At 39.4% G+C, this 8,846-nt stretch overlaps 1 protein-coding gene across 1 annotated transcript; it reads left to right on the top strand.

Annotated features, from left to right (window-relative positions):
• The first annotated feature begins 2,952 nt into the window (after positions 1-2,952).
• Positions 2,953-8,390, top strand: dhh (desert hedgehog signaling molecule). The gene is made up of 3 exons (XM_056733920.1): positions 2,953-3,932; positions 5,819-6,080; positions 6,167-8,390. Exons 1-3 carry the CDS (start codon positions 3,621-3,623, stop codon positions 6,970-6,972), a joined length of 1,380 nt encoding a protein of 459 aa, XP_056589898.1. The 5' UTR covers positions 2,953-3,620; the 3' UTR covers positions 6,973-8,390.
• The last annotated feature ends 456 nt before the right edge of the window (positions 8,391-8,846 follow it).

The following is an 8,846-nucleotide window of genomic DNA, read 5'->3' as shown; positions in this document are numbered from 1 at the left end:
TTTATGACATTGAACTATAATTTCCTGCTTGCTCATCAGTTAAAGCTGGGGGGATACTCATTCTATAAAGCTTTTATTGGACAAAAACCTATTCGCTTCATGGTATAAGTATAGTGCAATACACTATAAACTTATATTGAACTGACTTTAAAAATCTACTAGTATTATATTATATAATTTGTCCTAAGGTGACCCACATGCATCCATTGTTTACCCAACTTGTAAGTCGCTTTCCATAAATGCGTCTGCTAAATGACTAAATGTAATTACGTTTAATCAACTCATTAAGCTAATTTTGTTTGACTTAAAAATGTAATGCCGCTGAAATTAGTGAATGTTTTTACAGTGATAAGCAAATTTTGTGAACAGAGCAAACCATCGATACATTCATTTATTTTTTCTGTATATAATTTTTCTGTCCAATACACCTAAATTATACTATTTAGATTAGTCAGATTTCATGTTACACTGCTGTAAAAGCATGTTTCTAAATCTAGCCAGCATGACAGCAGGTACGACATGTTATCTGAGGTATATTCTCTTCTCCTGACCTTGTAACCTGGTTGTTATGGGTCAGGAAGTTCCACCCTGATCTGCTATTGTTCTGTCACGCTTGTTGTATTACAACAATTAGTATATAGGCAAATTTTAGTCTCTTGTACTATGTTGACAGAGTATGCATATACACATGGTGCATGATGTAATAACTAGTAGGGCCTACATTGTTTATCCAGATCGCCCTTCACATTGCTCTGGACTGTGATAAGTTTATTATTTAAGGTAAGGGGCAACCTACGAAACTGTATGTTGACGCTGTCAAGTTCCAGAGCCAGAAATCATGTGCTTTGCAGTGCAGCCTAGTCACATCCACCGCCCTGGCTCTTCCTGCGCAGATAACAGGGTGAGGGACGGTGGTTGCCTGTTTAATGGGTGTCAGCTCCTTGACTCTTCTCGACCACTCCCCCCAACAGATTAACAACTTATCCTCTATTGTGTCTAGTCAGCTTTTTCCTCCTAAATACTCCAGGGTCTCTCTTATTTCTGAAGCCTGTTGCATAAACGTGTTATATGCGACATACGACATGATTGATTGAACCCCATTGCCATCAGCTGACTATTTGAGGCGAGCGAAGGCTTTGCGAATGACGCGGCATCTAATTTTGATGGGGCCCTGTAATGTAGCATGAGCTCAACGGGCGCTTTACTATTATAAGGCCAGGTGTAGTCACCATCAATCTGTAAGAGAGGAAGAGTGGGCCAGAGCGACTGGCAGGAAAGATCTCATTTTCTGTGCTTTGGCTGCTCAGGAAATTCAGCCATTCACTGTTCTATATACTCCCATCCTGAAGTGGTGAGGTTGTGTAAGTGACTAAGGGGTGGGGGTACAGAAATACTAGTAACAATTACACGGTTTCCATTTTAAAACAGTTGTGTTTGTTCTCATTGTCATCTCCTCCCTTTAATGTTTAATAGCAGCTATTTTCTCTATTTCCCCTTTGCGGAATGTCTGTATTAGTAATTGTGCTTTTGAAAGCCTTTGTCTTTTTGATGAAGCCTTTCCCCACATTAGCTGTTATTTCTGATGTGTGGGATGTGTGATTCATATGGAATGTTATAAAATTGATTCATAAAACAATACTAACTGCATTGAAAAAATCGTACTTCTTGATTCTGGTTTCACAACTATTTAAACACAATTAATATTCATAGCAGTTGTTTACAAAGGGTTATTTTCCATAGACCTTAACCTTAACATGCTTTATCTGCATGTGTAAATTAATCGTCCGAGATGTCAGAGTTCTGGATGCGCACCGTAGGTCAGCGGAAATCATTTTGATATTTTGCTGCTCTCCTGTCTTCCTCTCGCAATATTGACTCAAGATATTTTTATTGTCTTCTAATTTGGAGCCATTGTTCTGAGATGGTTTAGAATTGTGCGGTTGATAAAACATGGGTGTTGACAGCTCAGGGGTCTTCAATGCACAGCAGGGCATGTGACAGCCGGTGTCTTCTGCTACAGGAGAAAAACAAAGAGACAGAAATTAATGAGTCATAGAAATGGAGCAAATAACTGTAATGTCTCTCAGCAGGAAGCTGTCAGGGAAGACTGGATTCATGTCGGTGACCCTCACCTGCGTATAGAGACAGGGACTGAGAGCTTAAATAGACAGCTTAAGCCCTATTCCAAGCAGAAAAGTGCTAGTTGTAACAACAGCTCAGGTTTTAGTCAAACGTTTAATCAGACAAAAGCTTGTCAGCAGTGAAGACAATTAGATTTTAAGAAATATACTCATAATTATAATAATGTGTAATATGGTTATATGGAATCTGTTAGGCTACTGTATTTGTTGTGATATTTTGTTACAAGGACATTTAAGTTTATGATAGTTTACATTTTGTATTTATCTAAAAAAAACAAATTGCATTTTAATGGGATTGTGATAAGAGACATGTTTAGAATTTAAAATCTTGTCATCCTTTACTCATCCTCAGGTTGTTTCAAAACTGTATACATTTACTCAATCTACTAAACACGAAGGAAGGTATCTGTAAAAATGTCAGTAACCAAACAGATCTCATTGACTCCCATAAAGTAGCCTATTTCTTTTTTTCTACTATATGGCAGTAAACAGGGGATCAGATCTGTTTGGTTACTGACATTCTTCCAAATATCTTTCTCCGTATTCATTAGAACCAACAAATGTATACAGGTTTGGAACAACCCGAGGTCGAGTAAATGATGACAACCTTTTCAATTTGGGGTGAAATATCCCTTTAATGTTCAGTAGCTTTTCTTCCCAGACAAGGCTTTAAAGCATGTGGCCACAGAAAGTGACGTGTGGGCACATGTGGGCACAACGTGGTTGCGATACACTGTAATAACTGCATAAATGCATGACTATAAACGCGCGCGCGAGGAGGCGTGTGCGCTACTGTCCTTGGAGCGCGCGCAGGAAGGGAGGGTGATCTCTGTCCGGTCTCAAACAGTGAAGGGTCCGAGCGCAACGGTTAAAAGGGCTCAGAGTTGAGACACATGTTAAACAAGAGTCCGAGCACTCAGACACTAAATTATGTCTGAGCGCGACTTTCAGGAAAGCCACACAGAGAAACGCGCTTTGAGGGTTATTGCATACAACGCAGTTTTGCGCGGAGCTGTCCAAGGTGGGGTAGGATGATGGGATGAAGCACCTGTTGCTATGCCAATGTCTACAGAGGATAACGAGGATGCGATCGATTCATTTCTGCGTGGAATGCTGTCATCAAGTGATATAAACGGATTGCCAACTTTGTTACCTCCAGATATTGTTGCGTTAGGTCTGGGCACTTTTTTATTTATTTAACTTTTGACTTCAACACTTTGGACAGTCATCGTTGCTTTGATGCTTACCATTTATGAACGCATTTGATGTTTAGATGTTGTAAATAATACATTTAATCCATTACACTGTAGTCAATTATTTACCAGCCTGTTACCCAGAAGGGCCCATTTTAATTCAAGATCGTGATATGGACATGGAGAAAGTCGGCTGTGTTAATGAAATGCCACGAGGTGCTGGGAGAGTCGCTCGCGCTGCGGGCTTTGCGGCTCGGTGAACCGCTGGCACACTTCACGCGCGTCAATGACGTTGGCTCCGTGGTTAAGACTGGCACGGCTCGCCCTGCTGACTGCGTGTATTTATTCATGGCTAGTGGTTCACGGATGCGGGCCGGGCCCGGGTTACGGCAGTCGCCCTCGGCAGCGCAAATTGACTCCAATGTCTTACAAGCAGTACGTGCCCACTGTTTCTGAGAACAACCTGGGAGCGAGCGGAAAAGCGGAGGGCAGGATAACGCGCAACTCGGAGCGATTCAATGAACTGGTGTGCAACTACAACACTGACATTGACTTCAAAGACGAGGAACATACCAAGGCCGACAGGTTCATGACCAAGGTAAAGGAAATACACGTGTAGGCTAATGGTTAATAGAATAGAATGAAAAGAAGGATTAAATATGCGTCCCGTGCACAATAGCTGTTTCATGACGCATCTGGTGCGGTCCTTTGAACTCTCGCGCTCATCCGTGGCATACTTCATGCACAGTTAAACCGTACTTGAAAATAAATCAGTTTTGTTATTCCTGTAATTCAGCTGTGTATGATTGTCACACTTTAAATGCATCTGCGTACTTCTCATGTGCCACTTGGAGACCAGGGGTCCACTTGAGGTGACCCCTGAGTTTTGTGTAGGATTTAGATAGATCATTACCATAACGTTGAGGGTTTGTTTTGCTGAGTTGCCATGTTACCTAGGCAATTGTATGCACTTATTCCTAAATGTAAACACGGGAGAGTGTCTGGAGTGCCATAGCACAGTTTAATCTGTAACTGAGTTCGTAGTTAGTTAGCTATGAAACGATCACTTCACATCTACCTCCTTAGCACGGGAGTCTGTGTTTCTCCTTATAATTTAAATATGGAGGTGAGGCTAATACTGAATTTGACAAAAACCTAATAAATAAGGCAACATATTAGATATATGCACTGTTTACAGTCCTCTCCACCTAAAATTGCCTATATTGACTTGTTGCATCAAAATTATCAATTGTCAGAGTTTAGTTATGTACGTTTTTACAAATTTTTGAAATCTCTGAACTAATTGAAAAATGTAGATGTTTAACTAGAAATGTTTAAGTAATGTGATGTGATTTGCACGGTTTGTTATGCATTAATGAATCAAGATGTTACTGATTTTGATAGTATTGATCAAATGATTGATGTAGCCTATGATTGCAGATTCGCATCTAGTTAACTGTAACCGTTATGAAAGTGCTTCGAGTCGGTGTATGTGTACGTATGCATGTACCCTCTCGTTGCCCAACTCTGAAAGCTATCCTTTGTGTATCGTTTCAAGCCTTTGCGGGGTCGCCTGTGCAGAATTCCCGCTCGTTGAAGTAATGTCACCATCGGAAAAGACTCTATTGTAGTAATGACAATGAAACGCCTCTGTCCAACAGCTTTTCGAGAAAAGTCTCCCTGGTCTGTTTTCTTCCCCTCTTGATTTCTCACTCTCGCTGTCACATTCCCATGTACATGTCTAAACATTCCATCCATCTGCCCTCTCGCTCAGACTGGTTCTTGCTTTCTTCTCTCTGTTCTTTGCTTCTCGACCTTGCCTTGCTCTCTGCCTTTTTCCCACACCCTTTCAATACTCCACTGTGTTCTTCAATGCATCACTTTAGGTCACACGAATATATCTGTTTTCATAGAAAAATACTATCCAGCAAAGCTTCCCTATTGCGTGAGGTGCACCTTGCTGTCCTTCCGAGGAGAACGGATAAATGCCAAACTCTACTTTGACACTGGTGTCATTCAGAAGATTCTGTGGAAATGTTCCCATCGTGAGAAGCAGAAAAAAAAGGATTTGACCTTGACTACTCTATAACAGAGCTGAAGTGTCCAAAGAATGCTGGAAATGAGTTGAAGTAGCTTTGTTCTTATTGTTAGATGTTAGGGGGGTGGTTGTGGCCTTTAGCAGAGCAGAATATTCTGGGCAGACATTTGCTCTACCAGCACAAAAGTCTAACAATGAAAACACAATTGTGTAAATTTTTTCTCAGTAAAACCTTTGGTTTTGCTAACACCAGAAACTTGTTAAACTAGTTATTTGCTATCTGTTCTGTTTTTGCACACCTCTAGACCATTTACTGTCACTTCTGGTCACTATTGGTCAAAGCAATTACACTTTAGAATGTGTCGGCCCTGTACAGAACATCTAGTTTTGTGGAAAACACTTCTCCTTGATTTGAAATGATGTCATTTACTCTTTCTTCTTCACAGCGCTGCAAGGACTGCATCAATAAACTGGCAATAGCAGTAATGAACCAGTGGCCCGGGGTTCGGCTGAGAGTGACGGAGGCTTGGGATGAAGATGGCCACCACCCTCCCGGTTCTTTACATTATGAGGGCCGTGCTGTTGACATAACCACCTCAGATCGGGACACCAAAAAATATGGCCTTCTTGCACAGTTGGCCGTCGAGGCTGGATTTGACTGGGTGCATTATGAATCGAAATATCACGTCCACTGCTCTGTAAAAGCTGGTGAGGTCTTCATTTACCTTTGCAATGCTTAATACATTTCTTGTAATTGTGTTAAAGATGATTGTCCGACCTCTATTTTATTTTAGATCACTCTGTGGCAGTGGAAAAAGGAGGATGTTTCTCAGGATCAGGACTTGTGACAATGGCTGCGGGTGTGCAGAAACCCATGTCATGTTTGCGGCCTGGAGAAAAGGTGCTTTCCTTATCTCGGTCAGGTGATGTTGTTCTCAGCCGGGTTCTTCTCTTTCTACACCGTGATATCGAGAGCAGATCCTCTTTCCTTATTTTTGAAATCGAAAATGGAAAACAAATGTCACTTACGCCTAATCATCTCATCTTTGTGGCTTCTAGTCTCAAAATGAACCACCATGAGTACCATGCTATATTTGCCAATAAAGTTAGGATTGGAGACTATATACTTACTACTGCGGGGCATGGAGGAATTCAGCCATCTAGGGTAAACTCCATTTCACTGGAGGAGAGAATAGGGGTTTACGCCCCTTTAACAGAACATGGAAACTTATTCGTGGATGGAGTGCTGGCTTCCAACTACGCATCTGTTGAGGATCACAGACTTGCACACTGGGCATTTTGGCCTTTTCGCCTCTTGTTTGGCTTTTTCCAAACAGAGAGAGATGGGAACTCAATTAAATTTACAAGTAATCCCCAAATCCCTATTATCTATTCCATAGATCAGACTCCTCTCATTGATATGATACACAATAGCACCACATGCAGCAAATTGCAAAATGCCACAGCTGGAGTGGAAAACGAACACAGTTTTGTACAACACTGTGATTGGGCCAGTGGGCCGAAAAAGGAGGTTTACTGGTATGCAAGATTTTTGCACACTTTAGGACAGATATTTCTTGACTCTAAGAGGTTTTACTGATCATCTAGTCAAATACAGAATAGGTGGATTTAACACCAGCTGTGCCTCTCTGTGGGAACTTTATCTTTGAAAAGAATAACTTGTTAAAAACTACTGACCAAAAATGAAATTGCAATAGGCACTATATTTGATAAATATTACTCACTACATTTTATATATAGTTACGTTTATTTTACTCATTTAGAATATGTGACTTTTGTTGCAGATATGTATACATTTGAGATATTCTGTGTATTTAAAAAATCATTTTAAGACCCATATTTTAATAATACCCATGTGGACGATTTTTTTATTCTGAATGTAAACTTGCATTTTTTATGTAGCCTATGTTTTTAAAGAAAATATTTTGAAGAGTAATAAATATTTATTTTTATACCTCTGAATTTATAATATATAGTACATGTTCAACTGTATGTCCGTGTATTTCTGATTGTGGCCCGAGCCCCTTTATCCCAGCAGACATTGATCATTTTTTATATTGATATTTTCACTTCAAATACAAGTTTGTGTATTGAATTAGCTCACTAATTTAATCTTCTAAAGTTAATCTTGTTAGGCCGGTTGTGTAGACACGGTTTAGCCTTAACCAGGACTACCCTTAGTTGAATTAAGATATTTTTGTCGCTTTTATAAAAATGCCTTAGAAGAATACATTACCACGGTGCATCTTGAAACAAAACAATAGCGCTGATATATTTTAAGATATTTCTGGGCAAATTATATTCAGTTAAGGCATGTCACACATTCATTTTAGTCTGGGACTAGCTTTAAACCTTGTCTGTGAAACCGGGCCTTAGAGTCTTTATTCATACTGGAGTCATACTGCACATTTTGTTGACATTGTGTTGACATTGAATTTTGTTGACATTGTGATTAAAGGGATACTTCACCAAAAAATGAAAATTCTTACATCATTTACTCACCTTCGAGTTATTCCAAATCTGTATAAATGTCTTTGCTCTGATGAACACAGAGAAAGATAATTGGAAGAATGCATATAACCAGACAGATTTAGCCCCCCGTTGACTGCCATAGTTGAAAAAAATACAAATGGTAGTCAAAAGTGTCCCAGAACTGTTTGCTGTCCTACATTCTTCAAAATGTCTTCTTCTGTGTTCAACAGTACAAAACAAATATAAATGTATTACTATGGGAATCAACTGTGGTAATAAGCATTCTTCCAAATATCTTTCTGTGTGTTGATCAAAACAAAGAAATGTTTACAGATCAATTAAGGTGAAGTATCTCTTCAAGTTGTTTTAAGAAGTCAATGGGACACTTTTACCAAGTGTTTCACGCCCCCTAGTGGACACCGAAGGGCACACCACACATTCTTTTGATTTGCCAAGCCTGGTTTTAAAAATCCATTTGTTTTAAAATTTAACTAATAAATTACAGTTGTTTTTATGTATATTCTACACTGATGATAAATATGAGTATGCACATCTGCTGTTTCATATTTACAAACAAACACATAATTTAAGAAAAAACTAATTTATTTAAAGTGTATAGAAAATATAGTGCATTATTTTATTTCATTAAAAAAGGTCAATAGTAATAATCCTGAAATGTAAAACAACACATTCCAGTAACACTGGTGATGGAAACAATTTAGCATTTTGAAACAAAATTATGCTTTTTAGGTGCAAAACTGATGCAGTGTTGTTTTTTGGTAACCACATGCTTGCCCCCTATTTTTTCACAGCTATAAAGGTATGCGAGAGGATTATCTTGAACATGGAGGGGGCAGATGGACACGCACCCCCACCTGAGAGATGTACTGAAATCCATCTGGATCATGCCAATGGCAAAGACTGTAGTGTACGCTCACCCTACCATAACCTTTGGTGAACCAATCAGATTTTAAAGATAAG

The sequence above is a fragment of the Triplophysa dalaica genome, chromosome 20 (genome assembly GCF_015846415.1).
Source record: "Triplophysa dalaica isolate WHDGS20190420 chromosome 20, ASM1584641v1, whole genome shotgun sequence".
NCBI lineage: Eukaryota > Metazoa > Chordata > Actinopteri > Cypriniformes > Nemacheilidae > Triplophysa > Triplophysa dalaica.
The sequence above is the reverse complement of the archived record's forward strand: the minus strand, read 5'-3'. Positions and strand labels throughout refer to the sequence as shown.

Bases quoted from the DNA above. Each gene is read 5' to 3' on its own strand.
- dhh (XM_056733920.1), top strand. From the start codon at position 3,621: ATGACGTTGGCTCCGTGGTTAAGACTGGCACGGCTCGCCCTGCTGACT. The intron at 3,933-5,818 runs GTAAAGGAAATA...TCTTCTTCACAG, and splicing joins CCGACAGGTTCATGACCAAG to CGCTGCAAGGACTGCATCAA. The intron at 6,081-6,166 runs GTGAGGTCTTCA...ATTTTATTTTAG, and splicing joins CCACTGCTCTGTAAAAGCTG to ATCACTCTGTGGCAGTGGAA.